Source organism: Pseudophryne corroboree, chromosome 3, assembly GCF_028390025.1.
Source record: "Pseudophryne corroboree isolate aPseCor3 chromosome 3, aPseCor3.hap2, whole genome shotgun sequence".
Classification (NCBI taxonomy): domain Eukaryota; kingdom Metazoa; phylum Chordata; class Amphibia; order Anura; family Myobatrachidae; genus Pseudophryne; species Pseudophryne corroboree.
Genome location: NC_086446.1, coordinates 83,629,430 through 83,650,374, shown reverse-complemented (window position 1 = coordinate 83,650,374; position 20,945 = coordinate 83,629,430). Strand labels below are relative to the sequence as shown.

The window sequence follows — 20,945 nt, the reverse complement described above, 5'->3', positions numbered from 1 at the left end:
ACCCAAATAAACACAAGACACACACACCTTGAAAGTAAAGATTTATTACATACATGCACACAAACATACATACATACTTACCTTATGTTCACACGCAGGTCGGTCCTCTTCTCCAGTAGAATCCAAGGGGTACCTGTTGAATAAATTACACTCACCAGATCCAGGGTCCCAGGCTCCTCGTCGCATCCATGTGTAATCCACGTACTTGAATAAAATAACAAAACGGATACCCGAGCCACGAACTGAAAGGGTCCCCATGTTTTCACATGGGACTCCTTTCCCCGAATGCCAGAAACCCACTCTGACTTCTGTCTAAGTGGGTTTCTTCAGCCAATCAGGGAGCGCTACGTTGTAGCACTCTCCTGATCGGCTGTGTGCTCCTGTACTGAGTGACAGGCGGCACACGGCAGTGTTACAATGTAGCGCCTATGCGCTCCATTGTAACCAATGGTGGGAACTTTCTGCCCTGCGGTTGACCTAAAGTGACGTCACCGCTGAGCAGAAAGTTCCCACCATTGGTTACAATGGAGCGCATAGGCGCTACATTGTAACACTGCCGTGTGCCGCCTGTCACTCAGTACAGGAGCACACAGCCGATCAGGAGAGTGCTACAACGTGGCGCTCCCTGATTGGCTGAGGAAACCCACTTAGACAGAAGTCAGAGTGGGTTTCTGGCATTCGGGGAAAGGAGTCCCATGTGAAAACATGGGGCCCCTTTCAGTTCGTGGCTCGGGTGTCCGTTTTGTTATTTTATTCAAGTACCTGGATTACAAATGGTTGCCCCGAGGACCCTGGGACCCGGGATCTGGTGAGTAGAATTTATTCAACAGGTACCCCTTGGATTCTACTGGAGAAGAGGACAGACCCTCGTGTGAACATAAGGTAAGTATGCATGTATGTAATAAATCTTTACTTTCACGGTGTGTGTGTCTTGTCTTTTTTTGGGTATTTTTTTAGTAGTAGTACTACAGGTACCAGCGGGCCCGTTTTTCCGCCGCATGCTGGTACTTGTGGTTCTCCAAGTACCAGCATGCGGGGGAGGCTTGCTGGGCCTTGTAGTACTGCTACTAAAAACAATATCTTTTCATTATCACAAAAGGCTATCAGCCTCCCCATCCGCAGCCCATTGGATGGGGGGGGGACAGCCTCGGGCTTCACCCCTGGCCCTTGGGTGGCTGGGGGGGGGGACCCCTTGATTGAAGGGGTCCCCACTCCCCCAGGGTACCCCGGCCAGGGGTGACTAGTTGGATTTTTGATGCCACAGCCGCAGGGCACTATATCAAAGTGACCCCCGGCTGTGGCATTATCTGTCCAGCTAGTGGAGCCCGGTGCTGGTTTTAGAAATACGGGGGACCCCTACTCTTTTTGTCCCCCGTATTTTTGGAACCAGGACCAGGCGCAGAGCCCGATGCTGGTTGCTTAAATATGGGGGAACCCCTGTCATTTTTCCCCCCATATTTTTGCAACCAGGATCGGCTCAAAGAGCCCGAGGCTGGTTATGCTTAGGAGGGGGGACCCCACGCAATTTTTTTTTGGGATTTTACAGTGTTTAATTTAAAAAAAAAAATGAACCCCAGCACGGATCACACAGATCCGGCCGAGATTCATTGTAAAAAAGTCGGCAGTGTTTTGCTAATCACTGCCGTAAAAATTAAAAAAAAAAACACGAATGACATCGACATCGGAACAAAAGAAAAACACGAATACGACAGCTTAGTAAATCCGTCGTAACCAATTCAAAAAGTTGCAGTTTTACACTTTCGATGTCATTCGTGATTATTCTCCCACCAAATCGGGAGAATTACGAATCTTAGTAAATTTACCCCAATGTTTCATATCTGAGTAGGTTACAAGTTTACTCTGTGATGTGTATTATAATTATTATATTTACTTCTAGACTTTTAAGCTGAGAGCAACCAGAGTCTTTATTAGAAGTCACGTGAGGATGAAATGCGTCACTGATTCACTGAGGATGGACCAGGGCAGGAGTCACATGACTGAGAGGATATTAAATCTCACCCTGGAGATCATCTACCTGCTGACTGGAGAGGTGAAGGAGTCTAAGAGTGTCACAGTGATATCACTTATGTATGTTACTAACACAGGGACCTGACTGTGGAGGTGAGGGAGTCTGGGAGTGTCACAGTGACATCACTCTCATCTCTGTTACTAACACAGGGACCTGACTGGGGATTGGAGGGCGTCTTGGAGCGTCACCGTAACATCACTCTTATCTCTATTACTAACACAGGGACCTGACTGGAGAGGTGAGGGAGTCTGGGAGCGTCACAGTGACATCACTTTCATCTCTGTTACTAACACAGGGACCTGACTGGGGATTGGAGGGAGTCTGGGATCATCACCGTAACATCACTCTTATCTTGATTACTAACACAAGGACCTGACTGGAGAGGTGAGGGAGTCTGGGAGTGTCACAGTGACATCACTCTCATCTCTGTTACTAACACAGGGACCTGACTGGGGATTGGAGGGCGTCTTGGAGCGTCACTGTAACATCACTCTTATCTCTATTACTAACACAGGGACCTGACTGGAGAGGTGAGGGAGTCTGGGAGCGTCACAGTGACATCACTTTCATCTCTGTTACTAACACAGGGACCTGACTGGGGATTGGAGGGAGTCTGGGATCATCACCGTAACATCACTCTTATCTTGATTACTAACACAAGGACCTGACTGGAGAGGTGAGGGAGTCTGGGAGTGTCACAGTGATATCACTCTTATCTCTATTACTAACACATGGACCTGACTTGGGAGGTGAGGGAGTCTCAGAGTGTCACAGTGATATCACTAATCTCTATTAATAACACATGGACCTGACTAGGAAGTGAGGGAGTCTGGCAGTCTCAAAGTGGAGGTGGGCATGATAGGAAGTGACCAGGGTAGAGGTGAGGTGATAGTTGGAGGAGAAGCAGGGAGGGAGGGAGTGTGGACACAGATGAGGTTGGAGATTTACATGTGATAGGAGTGATTGGGGGCTATAGTAAGGGTGAGAATGGTGAGGTGATGGATGCTGCAGTAGGAGCTCCACCCCCTCTGGTATGAGACACACCCTTTGTGATTCGTGTCTCAGAGAACTCTATGTTTCTGGTCTCCCAGAGGCCTCAGTGACGCTGGTTTCACTCACATGACCCCAGCCCCTTATAAGTACTAGGACAAATCCCTAATGTACTCTGTATATCAGGAAAGTACATTCAGCTGTAGTTGGCAATAATACTTGTGTCCGGTTTTTAAGATCCTCTACAGAAACAATTTTGTTACATTTGTCTCATTTTATGTGCCTATAATGCAGTGACATCTCCTTGTGGTGTTTCCTCTCTATTTGATCACAGTAGCTGCCATGTACTTGGCTTTGTGTCCCCGCTATACAGAAAGCTCTATAAGTACCTCAGAATGTTACATTTTTTTAAAGTTTATTCTTCTCTATTATTCGTTCGAATGACGGCGTCCGTTCTCTTTGTGCTATTTTTTGCTCTGCCTCCATCTTCTCATCAGCACAGCTGTAACCGGGTAGCAGGGAGCCGCTCTCAGATATAGTATCAGTGCCTCAGTCCTCTTATCAGCACAGCTGTAACCGAGCAGCAGGGAGCCGCTCTCAGATATAGTATCAGTGCCTCAGTCTCCTCATCAGCACAGCTGTAACCGGGCAGCAGGGAGCCGCTCTCAGATATAGTATCAGTGCTGTGTCCTCTCATCACAACAGCTGTAACCAGGCAGCAGGGAGCCGCTCTCAGATGTAGTATCAGTGCCTCAGTCTTCCCATCAGCACAGCTGTAACCGGGCAGCAGGGAGCCGCTCTCAGATATAGTATCAGTGCCTCAGTCCTCTCATCAGCATAGCTGTAACCGGGCAGCAGGGAGCCGCTCTCAGATATAGTATCAGTGCTCTGTCCTCTCATCACAACAGCTGTAACCAGGCAGCAGGGAGCCGCTTTCAGATGTAGTATCAGTGCCTCAGTCTCCCCATCAGCACAGCTGTAACCGGGCAGCAGGGAGCCGTTCTCAGATATAGTATCAGTGCCTCAGTCCTCTCATCAGCACAATTGTAACCGGGCAGCAGGGAGCCGCTCTCAGATATAGTATCAGTGCCTCAGTCCTCTCATCAGCACAGCTATAACCGGGCAGCAGGGAGCCGCTCTCAGATATAGTATCAGTGCCTCAGTCCTCTCATCAGCACAGCTGTAACCGGGCAGCAGGGAGCCACTCTCAGATATAGTATCAGTGCCTCAGTCCTCTCATCAGCACAGCTGTAACCGGGCATCAGGGAGCCGCTCTCAGATATAGTATCAGTGCCTCAGTCCTCTCATCAGCACAGCTGTAACCAGGCAGCTGGTACTAGCTAGATAATATTAGCATCAGTCCTACAGTCCTTACAGGAGCTGGGATCTATCACATTGCCACAGTATCTTGATTCCTATCACTGAAATGAAGATGACATGAGAAGTGCTATATACTCTGCCCTTTAAACTAATTAATAAAAACTACTTACAGGTGTAGTTTGATTAATCTTTTTATTGTCTCCCTCATGACACAGGATTACACAGTAGTGAAGAAGACATCCATTGAGTGTGAGACCCCCAGTATCCGTCCTCATGTGTCAGGAGGATTGAGCATGACCCAGAGCCCCATCACGGTGCCTCCACCTCACTCACTGATATATGAGAGAGAAAATGACCAGAAGATCCTGGAAATCACCAACAAGATCATTCAGCTGCTGACTGGAGAGGTGACTGCTGGGAATGGGGCATTATACAGTAACACCAGAGGAGGTGTCTGGGTGATGACTGGAGAGGTGACTGCTGGGAATGGGGCATTATACAGTAACACCAGGGGAGGTGTCTGGGTGATCCTGGAGAGGTGACTGCTGGGAATGGGGCATTATACAGTAACACCAGGGGAGGTGTCAGGGTGATGACTGGAGAGGTGACTGCTGGGAATGGGACATTATACAGTAACACCAGAGGAGGTGTCTGGGTGATGACTGGAGAGGTGACTGCTGGGAATGGGGCATTATACAGTAACACCAGGGGAGGTGTCTGGGTGATGACTGGAGAGGTGACTGCTGGGAATGGGACATTATACAGTAACACCAGAGGAGGTGTCTGGGTGATGACTGGAGAGGTGACTGCTGGGAATGGGACATTATACAATAACACCAGGGGAGGTGTCTGGGTGATGACTGGAGAGGTGACTGCTGGGAATGGGACATTATACAATAACACCAGGGGAGGTGTCTGGGTGATGACTGGAGAGGTGACTGCTGGGAATGGGGCATTATACAGTAACACCAGGGGAGGTGTCTGGGTGATGACTGGAGAGGTGACTGCTGGGAATGGGACATTATACAGTAACACCAGAGGAGGTGTCTGGGTGATGACTGGAGAGGTGACTGCTGGGAATGGGGCATTATACAGTAACACCAGGGGAGGTGTCTGGGTGATGACTGGAGAGGTGACTGCTGGGAATGGGACATTATACAATAACACCAGGGGAGGTGTCTGGGTGATGACTGGAGAGGTGACTGCTGGGAATGGGGCATTATACAGTAACACCAGGGGAGGTGTCTAGGTGATGACTGGACAGGTGACTGCTGGGAATGGGGCATTATACAGTAACACCAGGGGAGGTGTCTGGGTGATGACTGGAGAGGGGACTGCTGGGAATGGGACATTATACAGTAACACCAGGGGAGGTGTCTGGGTGATGACTGGAGAGGTGACTGCTGGGAATGGGACACTGGGACTAATTCAAGGTTGATTCCAAAAGCAAAATCTTCCTCTAATGGGCACAACCATGTTGCACTGCAGGGGGTGTCAGATATAACATGTGAAGTGAGAGTTAGATTTGGGTGGGTTATTTTGTTTCTGTGCAGGGTAAATACTGGCTGCTTTATTTTTACACTGCAATTTAGATTTCAGTTTGAACACACCCCACCCAAATCGAACTCTCTCTGCACATGTTATATCTGCCTCACCTGCAGAGCACATGGTTTTGCCCATTAGAGGAAGATTTTGCTCTTGCGATCAACCTTGAATTAGGCCCATTTTACAGTAACACCAGGAGATGTTTCTGGGTGATGGCTGTGTCATTGTGTGTGTCAGGTTCCTATAAGGTGTCAGGATGTCACTATCTCTCTATGCAGGAGGGTGATTATATAGAAGGACACAAAGACCTTTACAAGGACGTGATGATGGAGAATCACCGGCCCCTCACATCACTTGGTAAAAGGGGACTTTGATTCATTGTAAAGAAGAGAGCAGTTTTTAAGGGGGCTCCTAAATACATACATTATCTGATAATCACATATATACAATGTACTCAGTCTCTGTGTGTCTCCTACAGATGGATCCAGTAACAGAGATTCCCCAGAGAGATGTCCCCTTCCTTTTTATTCCCAGGACTGTACAGAGGAGAATCACAGGACCCCACAGGAGGATCAGGTAGATGGGATTTAGGACTCACCAAACTGACAAGTTGATTTTTCACTATATGATTCTACTGCTTTCTCTCGATTATCTCAGATATTATTAAAGCATTGTTTTGTTGGTTAATTAGGGTGAAGACATAACTGATGTTAAGGTAGAAGATGTGAAGGCAGAAGAAGAGACATATGTGTGGGGTGATCAACAGTGTAAGGAGGAGGACATTCCTACAGCTATCAGCACAATTGTTACCAGCCCAGAGATCTGACCAGTCTCCTCCCCACACTCTCTGGTGTATCTCATACATCAGGAGCCATCAGCACCTATTATACTCCTGATCTACCTCTCACATCATGTCACTGTGTGTTACCAGCCAAGAGATCCGACTAGTCTCCTCCCACACTCTCTGGTGTATCTCATACATCAGGAGCCATCAGCCCCTATTATACTCCTTCTCTCCCCTCACATCATGTCACTGTGTGTTACCAGCCCAGAGATCTGACCAGTCTCTCTTTTTTGTATCTCTTACAACTATTATGGAAACATGATAAAAACCCTATACTGCTGTATTTACAGCTTTTCTGTGAATACACCTCAAGGATATTACACATCTTTCTAGCAGGCCTGGAGGCAGCAGTATTTTTATAACGTAGTTTCAGCTGTACTTTTATGTAGTAGTGTAGTATTTTAAGGTACATTTTAGCACTATTGTAGCTACACTCTCTTGATGTCACAAAGTAAGCTCCAGTGCATGCACCACTGTGACCGGATGCACCCTTGCTACCTGCGCCAAGCGATCACAGATTGGGTTTGGGTCTCACAAGACCTGACCAATAGGGATTTCCCTCTTACCGTCAGTAACCGACTGTTACGGACTCCACCCACTGCACAGTGGGCAGGTATGTTGCTGCACCACCAGGTCCTACCACCGGCACATGAATACCGCTTTCTACTGTGTATGCGTGGACACACTGCTGACACACCTCCGAACTGGCGTCTGTGATAACCCACTGGTCACTGACCATTGACCAGGTCCTGCATTGGTAGCTGGCAGAGGGCAGAGCTTGGAGATGCTGGGCAATCCAGAACAGGAAGAGAACAGGACTGCATGTGTCGCAGTCCTGTTTGTCGCAAGATGAAAAAGCAGTTGTTTTGAAGGCAAGATGTTTGTTGCTCCAGTAGTCTTAAAAAAAGACTCCTCCGTTTTGCAAGGTGGATACAGCATACAAGAAGTTTACAGCAGATCAACTTTCTTGATGTCACAGAAAGTATATACACTCATAAGGGCCCCATACACTTATACGACATGATGGTCCGTCATGTCATATAAGATTTCCTCCAACCTCCCGGCAGCCTCCCTGTTGGCAGGATAGTATTATATATATCTTATGCAGTTTTTTTTTGCATACGATGTATCTTTTACTTTCCCATCCATTACTGCGGGATCCGACATATAACGAGTGCAGCACTCGTGATATGTCGGATCTAGGGGGATCCGATCCGCTGCACACGGGAACGCGGATCGGATCGGGGAAAAAGCACACCAAAAATGCCCGATTTCAACCAATATATCGGGCCGAATGTCTGAATTGGGCTGAAATCGGGCATTATCGGTCTAGTGTATGGGGGCACTTAAAGCATGAAGCAGTGACAAAGGCTGGACTTTCCAAATGCAATACATAGGGGGTAATTCCAAGTTGATCGCAGCAGCAAGTTTGTTAGCAATTGGGCAAAACCATGTGCACTGCAGGAGGGGCAGATATAACATGTGCAGAGAGAGTTAGATTTGGGTGGGTTATTTTGTTTCTGTGCAGGGTAAATACTGGCTGCTTTATTTTTACACTGCAATTTAGATTTCAGTTTTAACACACCCCACCCAAATCTAACTCCCTCTGCACATGTTATATCTGTCCCCCCTGCAGTGCACATGGTTTTGCCCAACTGCTAACAAATTTGATGCTGCAATCAACTCAGAATTAGGCCCATAATCTCCTACTACTGGAAAACAGTATTAATATTTAACATCATAGATTGTCTATAGTATAGGCTGTATTAAACATATTTAAATAAGATAAGTGGTAAGGAAAAGGTTAAACATACTATAATAAGCAGAGTTATGGTAGACTTACCCTTGTTAACTCTCATTTTTCAAAGTTCATAGGGTCCACAGGGAACACCGGGGGTTGTAGGTAGTGAATGAGAGTCAGGCACCAAACAGTTAAAGCTTTCGGCGTATCATTGAATACATGGCTCCTCTCCCCTATTACCCCGCCTCCATGCTCAGGCATCCAGTTTTGTTAACCTGCTCAAAGCAGGAAGCGGAAAGGAGAGAAGAAAGATGTTAGGCACAGAAGAACACATTCTCACAGACAGGAGACAGGAACCAGAGGCCAATGCTTCAAAAACCCAGAGAGGCCAGGTGCGTCAGGGTGGGCGCCCTTCTTGCATTGCCATTTTTCTGCGAGTTCTGCCTTGATGATTGATATATGCCACAGTTGTGGCGTTGTCTGACTGAACCTGAACTGGTCTGCTTTGTAGGAGAATGCAGGCTAGGGTCAACGCATTGGAGTTGAAAGCTGCTACAGCAGCCCCCTGTCACGGTGCACCTGCTTTCTGCAAGCACCAACTTAAAACTGAATGCCTGACTGCTGGGGCTCTCCCCCTGGTGCACTGTAACACACCAAGGGTTAACGGCGTTGGGGTCCGGGGAACTACAGTGCTGGTGTCCAGGGAGCTTGCTCTGGCTATCCCCCAGTGTGCCTCCACACAGCTTGTAGCCCTGTACTGCTGAGGCGCTGGGAGAGAGACTCCCAGCACTCGCAGGACACTCGCAGCACTGCAACCCCGGGTCTGGGCTCTGGCTGCAGCGGTTCCCTTGCACCTGGCCGCCTCCTACCACCGGTGCAGCGAGGGTTAACGGCTTACGGTCATTAGGTCGACAGTCATTAGGTCGACCACTATTGGTCGACATGCATTGGGTCGATATGGTCAAAAGGTCGACATGGAAAAAGTTCGACATGAGTTTTTCACATTTTTTAACGTTTTCATACTTTGCGATCCACGTGGACTACGATTGGGAACGGTAACCTGTGCCGAGCGCAGCGGTAGCGTAGCGAGGCACCTTGTCCGAAGCATGGCGAGCGAAGCAGTGCACTAATTGGGGTTATCCGTCACTTTACGAAGAAATGACACTAAAAAAAGTTAAAAAAACTCATGTCAACCTTGTTCATGTCAACCTAATAACCATTTCAACCTTTTGACCATGTTGACCTAATGCATGTCGACCAATAGGGTTCGACCTAATGACCCATACCCTGGATAACATGCCTCACCGTCACGGCCGCCGGAGAAGGTTCCGGGCTGCTGCAGTCAAACAATATTTTAAATTCCATTCTTATTTTAACCATTTGGCGCCCAGCGCCGTTAATGCATTTTAAACATGGCGTCTACCATCGAACATACATGTAAATATGGCACCGCCGCACAGGGTTAACCCCTTCACTGCCGCAGCCTCCATTAGCGACATGGGGGACTGGGATCCGGCCACAACCACCAATTATTAAATTAAACCTGTAATCAATGATATGTATATGTATGTGTGTGTATATATATGTGTATATATATATATATACATGTATATGTATATATGTGTATATATATATATATACATTTGACCGTTTAAAAATGTCATTCGGTGAGCTGTACAGTATTCATTGGAAAATTAAACTCATTGCAGGTAAACATTCATATTTCGATTTTTTTATTTTTATTCTTTGCAGATGGAGATAAAATCGGGAATCCCTCAGAGGAACATCTCATCTTCTCTGCAGATAATGAAATGAAATATACTTACACCAAACAAGAGTCTTCAGGAGAAATCCCTATTACACATCCAGTTCATCACATTGCAGATACATCATCTGAATCCACTTATTGTGAGGAGCATTCTCTTTATAAATCAAAGATTAGTACCACTACTACAGCTCCTAGTAGATAAAATATTTCCCTGTTCCATAGGTGTCAAGTGGTTTACAAAGAACACAAAGCTTGTTACCCATCAGCCAGCTAAGTCAGACCAGAAGCCGTTTCCATGTTTTGAATGTGGGAAACGTTTTACCCATCAATCATCTCTTGTTAAACATCAGAGAAGTCACACAGGTGAGAAGCGGTTTTCATGTTCTGAGTGTGGGAATTGGTTTATAGATAAATATGCTCTTGTTAGACATCAGAGAAGCTGTTTGCATGTATTGCGTGTGGGAAATGTTTTCCACATAAATCAGCTCTTGTTAGACAGGTGGGAAGTCATTTTCATGTTCTGAATGTGCGAGAAGCTATGCTAGGAAAACAACTCTTATTGCACATATGAAAATTTGCACAAGAGAAAAGCAATTTCCATGATCTGAATTCTAACAGTGTTCCAAATGGTGAATGCATTTTGCAGAGTGGAGTTACCTGCGCAGACCCGGAAAAAAAAAACTTTTCTGACTTCTGATATTGACTTCTGGATTTGTTTAAACTTCTATCCTGCCTCATCCTTGTTGTCTGGACTTGCTCTGCCGAATAACTTTGGATTAGGCAGAGCAAGTCTAGACCACTAGCCAGAACTGTATACATGTTGTCATGTCTTTAGAAGAGGCATAAGAGAAGTCTGATGTCAATTACAGTAATCAGTGATGTTTGCAAGACTCAGAGCATTATCCAGAAATGGGGTTTCTCATCCTAGAGGATGCTGGGGTCCACTTCAGTACCATGGGGTATAGACGGTTCAGCAGGAGCCATGGGCACTTTAAGACTTTTCAAGGGTGTGAACTGGCTCCTCCCTCTATGCCCCTCCTCCAGACCTCAGTTTAGAAAATGTGCCCAGGAAGACTGGATGCACCCCAGGGGAGCTCTACTGAGTTTCTCTGAAAGACTTTATGTTAGGTTTTTTATTTTCAGGGAGGACTGCTGGCAACAGTCTCCCTGCTTTGTGGGACCTAGGGGGCAGAAGTAGGAACCAACTTCCTGAGGAGTTTCATGGCTCTGCTTCTGGCTGACAGGACACCATTAGCTCCTGAAGGGTACTGAACGCTAGCTGCGGCTATGTGCTCACTCCCACAGCCCGCCGTCACCCCCCTTACAGATCCAGAAGTCAGAAGACAGGCGAGTGTAAAGAAGAAGGATCTTCATCGTGGCGGCTAAAAGGTACCGCGCAGCGGGCGGGAACGGTGCGCGCCATGCTTCCCAGTAACACAGGCACAGCAGGGGGCGCCCTGGGCAGCATGAAACCTACTTAAAACTGGCAGTTACAGGGACATAAGAGGCTGAGGCACAGTCCTACCCCTGCCAGTATAAATATTAGTATTGAAAAATCTGAGGGGAAGCGCACCATTACTTTTGAAAAAGCTGCAGGACCTGCAGCGAAACGCGTCAGGTGCCACCCTGATCACCGTTGCTTTGTTGCTGAACCAGTGCCCGGACCATACTGGATGCTCAGAGTTTGCTATTTGGTGGATTTTAACAGGCGTACTTAGGACCATCCCGCAAGTCAAGCTCCGCATACTGGTGAGGATTGAGAATATGCTATCAACTCCCAATTGAAGGATCATCCATGGGATATTTCTCCCTCCAGCGGCCTAAGAAGCGGTAATAACCCTTTTCGGGACTGTGCAATCAGCTCCTAAGCCTGTATATTCTGCCTAAACTGGTGTCCAGTTATTTAAAAGGAACGGACATTTCTGGTTCACTTATTCTGCCGGTGGTCACATTGACTTTTAACTGGTTATTAATCAGAGTTATTAATAAATTTTTTAATCTGTTTTCATTCAATCCATCTCATTTTTAAATTTTTAGTATTAATTGAATTCAGCGCTGCTATTATTGGTTTTCTTTTTGTGTATACAGGGACCTAAGAGGCTGAGGCACAGTCCTACCCCCGCCAGTATAAATATTAGTATTGAAAAATCTGAGGGGAAGCACACCATTACGGGGGGTGGGGCTTCCTCCTCAGGCAGCCAGATCACTGCTCAGCGCCATTTTCTCTCCTACTAAGCTGCAGAGAAGAACGCTGGTCCTCCTCCACTTCTGAACCAAGTATCAGGGTGCAAAACAGGGGGGGCACAGTATAATTTGGTGCTATATTGTGAAATTATCATTGTAAAAGCGCTACAGGTCTGGGGGCATTTTGTGTTACACAGGGTTATTATCACTGGCGCTGGGTTGTGAGCTGGCAAACTTCTTCTGTGTCCTTCTGACATATTTTACTGTGGGTCTGTCCCCTGTAAGCCCCGGAGTGTCTGTGGTGTGTTTGTACACGTGTGTGACATGTCTGAGGCAGAGTGCTCTTCCCCGGAGGAAGCTATGTTAGGGGCACAGAATTGTAATGTGGTGGCGCTGCCGGCACCCCACGAACCTGAATGGGTGAAAGATTTGCGTGATAGTGTGAATCATATCAGTAAGAGGTTGGATAAGTCTGAGTCTCAGGCACAATCCTGGAGAAAGTCTGTGGAAGATGTGATTTTTCAAAACCCTCTGGGTCACATAAGAGGTCATTTACCCAAGTAATACAAACTGATACCGACACAGACTCTGATTCCTGTGTCGACCCTAGTGATTCCAGGGGAATAGATCCAAAGTTAGCAAAAAACATTCAGTACATGATTGTCGCTATAAAGGAGGTCTTAGAAGTTACAGAGGCCCCTTCTTTGCCTCAGCAGAAGGCTTACCTTTATAAAGAAAGAAAAGTTGAAGTAACTTTTCCTCCCTCTCATGAGCTGAACACTCTTTTTGAGGATGTCTGGGCGAACCCTGAAAAGAAATGTCAGATTCCTAAAAGAATTCAGGGTGCTTATCCTTTCCCGGCAGAGGACAGGAAACGGTGGGAGTCACCCCCCGTTCTAGACAGTGTTCTATCACGGTTAACAAAAAAGGTGATTCTCGGGGGGCGTGGCCTGGCTAGCATAGAGGAAGGTCGGGTCTCTGCTGAGCTCCGGCTGGCACTGTATTAAAACCCACTTTTAGACCAGATTTGGAGGCCCACCGACAAGGGACTAGTCCCCTAAGCCCCACCACTACACCCAGCACCTGGAGGAAGAAGCTGCGGAATCGGGGGGGCCCTGCGTTGCCCCCTGCGGATTGCGGCCTACCTCCGCCCCAGAAGCCGGGGCCTCGATTTTGGAGCTGCGCCGGCGTTTCCTGGGACCCGGTTCGGCGACCCTGCAGACTCTCCCACCCACCTGAAAGGCTCTCCCTGGCACTGGGGGACTCACCCACCGGGCGCTGATCCTCGCAGGAGACCAGGGACCGGACGATCGGCGGGAGGTAAGGGCCGAGAAGTGTCTGGCTGGCAGCCGGCGGCCATCTTGCGGTTGGCGCCGCCCGGCCTTTAGACTTTACCTGGCCGATTCCCGGCCTCTCCAGGCGCCTGCCCTTCCTCCCCCGTCTCACACAACACTGCTAGCAAGATCTCTTCCCCCGCTGGCGGGGATCGACGACCGGGAGTCCTCCGGTGGGCCTAACTCTCACTGATAAGCGGCGGCCATCTTGGGACTGGCACAGCACCCATCTCACTCCCTGACTGGTGCTGGCTGTAACTAAGGCTCCCTCTTGTGGCGAATACTGGTATAGTCAACTCAGCCACTATACTTATATCTCTATAACCCTGCCTGTTCTCATATCTCCTGAAGCCAGCACCTACTCCAGAGAAAGGCCGGCGGAATAGCTCTAGCGGCTGCGTGCGGCGATTATCATACCCCGCACCCAACACTCAGACCACCCCAGACACCACGAGATCGGAGACCAGAAGCACTCCCACTACCCTTGCCGCACCACCCTCGGGACAAAACCAGATCCCTTACTCCTCTGGATTAACAGGCCTGATTGTCATCCCGCCCAGCTCAGATCTGTTCCTGCAATCACATCCTCCGGCTTTATGACCTCAGTGACCTCCACAATGTGAGCGCTCTCTAACCTGTCTGTCGCCACTCATGCTTGTCTAAATAACACGTAATATCCATCAATGTGACTGAGCACCCCTGTTTCACTATTACCAGCCGATTGGACCCTCCCCTGAAGCACGTCTCTCCGAGTGCTCTAAGTGCGCTGCTACTGACGAGAAATGGCTCCTACAAAAAAAAAGGAGACAATTCCCCCGAAAGTCGCCTACCCCTCGCGAAAATCTCTCCAAATCTCCCCGCTACAAAATGCTCCTTCCCCCTCCGCCACACTGGACCCCTTGGGATCTAGTGTCCTGTCCACAGCTCTCTCAGTTTCGGGAGTAGACTGCGAGTCGGATGCCCCCCTAACCGTGAGATCCCTCTGCCAGATACTTTCCGCCTTCAAGTCTGAACTCTCTAAAGATCTGACCTCTGCCATCCGTGAGGTAAAAACTGAGCTGATATCTCTGGGAGATAGGACGGATCATTTGGAACGCAAGATGGAGGAATTGGTTACCTCCCACAACGACCTACTCTCATCTCACGATCGCCAACAACAAGATCTAGATCAATTCAAATCCAAATTGGCAGATATGGAGGACAGATCAAGGCGGAACAACATCAAAATTCGAGGCATCCCAGACTCAGTCACCAACTCTGAACTGGAAGCCTACGCCACTGTCCTATTCAAGAAACTCCTCCCAAAGGCGGATCCCTCTGAACTCCTGATTGACCGCATTCACCGCCTCCCCAGACCCCGAACTGTCTCATCCGACCTCCCTAAAGACACCCTCCTTCGAGTCCATTTCTTCCCAGTTAAGGAACGCATTATGAGGGCCGCTAGAGAATCCAAAAATTCAGACACTCTGGGGGGACTTCAGTTGTTCCAAGATTTCTCTGCCGCTACCATAGCAAAGAGACGTGCTTTCACCCCTATCACCCTTGCTTTGAGATCCCACGACATCCACTACCGCTGGGGATTCCCAGTTAAACTGATAGTCTCGTATGAAGACTCGACATACATAATTTCCTCCCTAGATGCAGGTGTGAAATTATTGATGGACTGGGACATTTCCATCTCGAAGCCGTCTTCATCGTCTCGTGCTGCTAACGTCAGCCATGATTGGACGAACACCTGAATCACTGGACTGCCGAGCTGGGTCTTTTCGGAATCCATGCACCAAAACCTCCGAGTCACGGAGGCTGTAGACCTCCTCCCCCCCTAGTGTGGGGAGTTGAAAATATCCTTATTATGCTCTTTTCTACAAATGCAATGTTGTGCCTTATTATAAGTTTGTTTTCCAGGTCTATAAGTTACGGGGTTACTCCCTCACATGTTGTTCAACTGTTGTTATATCTTAAGGGGCGACACTTTGCCCAGTTATTTACTGACACGTACTAATTACCTGCCTATGCCCTAGGGTGCATATGTTTCCTAATTAGAGAAGCCTTCAATAGATGCCTATGCCCTAAGGTTACTTTCTCAGAAGTTGTTTTGGAGTGGCGGCGCAGGTTAATCCAGCCCGCCTTCACCTTTTTCTGCACTACTGCATTCCCCAGAATTTTTTTTTCCCTTCCCCTGCAGTAGTCATGCAGGTCCAATATACCGGACCTTTTCTTTTCGTTGTTTACCTCTTCCTCTCCTGTTTTAAACCCGACCCATACACTTCCCGCATGCTCCCCTCCTCCTCAAGCTCCAGACTTGAATCATATCCCTGGCTACCAGTGCCTATTAGCACTCGGAGCAGATACGCTCCAATAGATCTCCATAGACCCCTCTTTCTCATGTCTAATATAGACTTCCAATGTTGAACCTTATATCTCTCAATGTCAAGGGACTGAACTCTCCCAACAAACGTAGGCTGGCCCTCTCCTTCTTCCACCAGCAAAAAGCTGATGTCGTAGCTTTACAAGAAACCCACTTCTCTTCTGTTAATCCCCCCCTCTTTAAAGACAGCCATTTCCCAGTGGGGTACTATGCTAATGGCCCATCCAAAAGAAACGGAGTAGCCATCCTTTTTAACAAAAATGTCTCCTTTTCCCTACACTCTCAACTTTCAGACAAAAATGGCCGATATATTATCATAACTGGCCTCCTCAATGACAAACCGGTTACCCTGGTATCCCTATACGCTCCTAACTCTAACCAGGTCCCCTTTTTGCGAAAATTATTCCTCACTATACGGAATGCTCTAAGGGGATCTTTGGTAGTTTTGGGGGACTTTAACCTTGTTCTAGACCCTAAATTGGACAAGTCCCGCCAATTCCCCCAGCCTGTTCCAACCACTATCTCTGGCCCCTCCCTAGCCTTCCGCAACCTGCTTGCAGAATTCGATTTATACGATGTCTGGAGGACACAATTCCCCTCAGGTCGAGAATACACATTTCACTCCCTTGTCCATAACTCCTACTCCAGAATAGACCTGATTTTATGTGATAAATGGTCTCTCCAGAGAACTAATAACGTAGATATCTTACCAATCACATGGTCGGACCACGCCCCAGTTCTCTGGAAATGGAACCTTCAGGGCAACTACAACCCTCCCCGACAATGGCGCCTTTATCCCTACCTACTAAATAACCCTTTGTCTAAAAAAATAATCTCTGACTCTATTGACTCCTATTTAACCACTAATTCTCCCCAAGATACCTCTCCTATCAATCACTGGTGTGCTTTTAAAGCCGTCACCCGTGGAGCCGCCATTCAGGCCGGCGCCACTCTCAAAAAACAAGCCCTTCAAAAGCAGAAGACTCTGGAGGCTGACCTGTTAGACCTTGAGACTAAGAATAGGGCCCATCCCTCCAAAACACTTAAAACTGAGATCTCTAATGTCCGAGGACAACTACAAAAGCTACTCCTCGCACGCACCCAAGCGGCCTTGAATAGAATGCGCCACAAGTTTTACCTGCTAGGAAATAAAACTGGCAAAATGCTTGCGCGCAAACTCCGCGTTCAGCAAGCCAGAAATAGAATTAAATGTATTTATTCTCCCACCAAACAAAAGATCTTGAACCCAAAAGATATAACGAACCAATTTGCAAGCTATTACGCCAAATTATACAACTTAGCAACTGACCCGTCCACCCCACAACCCTCCCCTCCGTCTATTTCGTCCTTCCTAGATGACCTTTCCCTCCCTACTCTTACGCAGGACCAGCTCTCTTCTCTGAATGCCCCTTGGTCGGCGGATGAAATCTCTACAACTATTAAATCCACATCCAGGAATAAAGCCCCCGGCCCAGACGGCTTTGTCTCTGACTTCTATACTACTTTCCATGACGTCCTTTCTCCCCTCCTGACCTCGCTATACAATACATTCTCAGATCGAGGCTCCCTTCCCCCAGAACTCTTAGAAGCGCGTATTGTTACTATTCCTAAGCCCGGCAAAGACCCCGCCCACGTACACAACTACCGACCAATAGCGCTACTAAACTGCGACATCAAACTATACGCCAAAATGATTGCAACACGCATTAACAAATTCCTACCCTCACTGATACACCCGGATCAGACTGGCTTCGTCCCTGGGAGACAAGCGTCTGACAACACACGTCGGGTCTTCAACCTGATAGACTCCCTATCTGAAGACCAGGGCCTTCTCTTGCTTTCGTTAGACGCAGAGAAGGCTTTTGACAGATTAAACTGGACATACATGCGCCAAACCCTCCTTAGATTCGGATTTAGGGATCGTATCCTTTCCTCTATTTTAGCGTTATACAGCTTCCCCACGGCCCGGGTGTTCAATGGAGGCTTCCTATCCGACCCTTTCCCTATTACAAATGGCACCAGGCAAGGCTGTCCCCTATCCCCCCTGATCTTCGTCCTATCAATTGAACCCCTAGCAGCTAAAATAAGAGACAATCCCAACATTCCGGCGATTCAGTTCGGTTCATCCCTCCATAAACTGAGCCTCTTCGCAGACGATGTCCTCCTATTTATCTCCAACCCCACTACAACGCTTCCAGTCTTACACTCTGTCCTAGAAGCCTTCAGCCTCGCTTCTTACTATAAACTAAACACTACTAAAACGGACGCCCTCCCCTTCAATTTATCTCACTCCACCCCAGCACTCCAAGCTACCTTTCCATATAACTGGCGAACTCATACAATTAAATACCTGGGTATCAACATCCCTATCTCCACTACAGACGCCTTCTCTGCCAACTTAACCCCCTTGATGAAGTCATTAGAAGCACTTACGAAAGCCTGGTCATCCTATGAGGTCTCTTGGCTAGGACGAATGGCGGCATTTAAAATGTCCCTACTCCCTAAACTAATGTATCTCTTCCGAACTATACCATACCCCTTCCCAAAGAAAGCCATCCAAACCTGTTCCTCTATCATGACTAAGTATATCTGGTCTGCAAAACCACCCTCAATGGCTCTTTCAAGAATGACCTTGCCAAGAGCGTTTGGGGGTCTTAATATACCTAATATTCTTCTATACCAAGAAGCCTCCCTCCTAGCCCCCATTAAATACTATTTCTCAACCCAATTGCACCCTGGTTGGATGGAGCTGGAGCAAATTCGATCAAACCCAATCCCCCTAGCTGACCTTTTCCGTATCCCAAAATCGCTCCGACCTACGCAACCGTCCCTCCTTCCCTCCACGCAAGCTGCTCTACAAACCTGGGACTCCCTATCGACCTCCCTAACATCGCCCATTTCCCATATTTCCCAGATATCCATCACCACATTAGCATCGATGATTCCACATCTCAACCTATCCAAATGGAGACGCGCAGGAGTATTATCCCTAGGAGACCTCCTCGATGGACTTTCTCTAAAATCTTTTTCTACTCTCCAGTCACATTACTCTCTTCCAGCTACAGAACTCTTCCACTATGTGCAAGTAGCACACTGGTGGAAGACGATTCCTCCTACCTACGCAACGCTCCACACATCCTCACATACTCTCTTTTCTCGTCTCTCCTTACCAGATTCCAAAGGCGACATCACATACTGGTATAAACTTCGGATTACCCCTACCTCTCCTTCCAAGTCAAACGCCCAAAAGAAATGGGAACAGGACCTGGGAAAAACCCTATCTCCAAACGACTGGCGTCAAGTCTTTTTAACCTCGCACTCCATGTCCCAGTGCCTAAACCACACTGAAATGCATATTAAACTAGTGAACAGACTATACCAAACCCCGGACCGAATACATAAATTCTGGCCCTCTCACAGTAATAAATGCTGGAGACTATGCGGCTCGGTAGGACATGTCTTCCACATATTCTGGACGTGCCCAAAGATCACTAAATACTGGTTAGATGTATTTGAGCTAATAAACAAAGTTCTGTCCACCCACCTAGCTCCAGACCCAACTCTAGCATTATTACAAGTCGTCCCCGCTTCAATAACGCCACCTGCCAGATATGTCCTGGGCCACATCCTGATAGCCGCTCGAGCAAACCTAGCCCAAATGTGGAAACAATCCACTCCCCCTACCCTGCTAAGAGTTATACATAAGATAAACCACCATTTCCATATGGAGACAGATTCAGCTTCCTCCTCCCCCAACTTCTCTTCCCTCAAAACGCGCTGGCTCGCGTGGCAAACCTTTATTTCCTCGATTGAAGGGTCTCAATATCTTCATAAATCCACCTCACCCCCACTTAGTCCATTCGGGATCTAAAATACAACACCTATCATCACCCCCCCCCCATTACCTAGGCAGTTACACCTTCCCTCCCTGTTAAGAGTCGACCCCTACTAGGTCTCCCCCCAATACCATCTTCTAAAGCGTACCTATAACTTCTGCTCAACAGGATTAGGCCACTACTACCTTACTGCAATGTATAGTTTTTCTATATGTCCCATCTTCTCTGTTCTCTGATGTATTATGTATACAAGGCTCCGATGTAACACTCCTCCAATTCTAGTCTGGACCCCTATTCTCCCCCCCCCCCCTCCCTCTTTCTTCTACATCCCTACCATACCGACCCTTACACTGTGTTGATGTATCACCCCCCCTTTTTCTTCGTTCTGTACCCCATAAAAATGTTTATCTTTTCAATAAAAACTATTGATTCAAAAAAAAAAAAGGTGATTCTCTCTGCACCTGGGACGGCTGCGTTAAAAGAGCTGGCAGACCGCAAGTTGGAGACTACGTTAAAATCTATTTTTGTGGCCAACGGAATACTACTCAGGCCTACCATTGCCTGTGCGTGGGTGAGTAGTGCTGTTGAAAAGTGGTCAGATAACTTGTCATCAGAAATAGACACAATAGATAGAGATGAGATTCTCCTACCCTTGGGTCATATAAAAGACGCTGCAGCATACATGCGTGAAGCCATGAGAGATATTGGGCTTTTGGGATCAAAGGCCACTACTATGGCAGTCTCGGCAAGGAGGTCATTGTGGATTCGCCAATGGAATGCTGATGCAGATTCCAAAAGAAATATGGAGTCTCTCCCGTATAAAGGGGAAGCCTTGTCTGGAGACGGGCTGGATGCTTTAGTTTCTGCGGCTACCGCAGGTAAGTTAACTTTCTTACCATATGCTCCTACGCCGGCAAAAAAGACACATCACTCTCAGATGCAGTCCTTTCGGCCCAATAGATGCAAAAAAGGAAAAAGTTCCCCTT

The 20,945-nt window shown here is 47.6% G+C and overlaps 1 protein-coding gene across 4 annotated transcripts in view; it reads left to right on the top strand.

Annotated features, from left to right (window-relative positions):
* LOC135054824 (uncharacterized) overlaps positions 1-20,945 on the top strand; it is a 43,240-nt gene that overhangs the window by 6,290 nt on the left and 16,005 nt on the right. For all 4 annotated transcript variants that reach the window (XM_063958202.1, XM_063958203.1, XM_063958204.1 and 1 more), the window contains exons 3-9: positions 1,898-2,050; positions 4,555-4,746; positions 6,163-6,241; positions 6,363-6,460; positions 6,576-6,651; positions 10,222-10,377; positions 10,460-10,600. In XM_063958202.1, coding sequence (XP_063814272.1) covers positions 1,946-2,050; positions 4,555-4,746; positions 6,163-6,241; positions 6,363-6,460; positions 6,576-6,651; positions 10,222-10,377; positions 10,460-10,600 — 847 coding nt within the window. In that variant the 5' untranslated portion in view covers positions 1,898-1,945. The remainder of the gene's footprint in view (positions 1-1,897; positions 2,051-4,554; positions 4,747-6,162; positions 6,242-6,362; positions 6,461-6,575; positions 6,652-10,221; positions 10,378-10,459; positions 10,601-20,945) is intronic.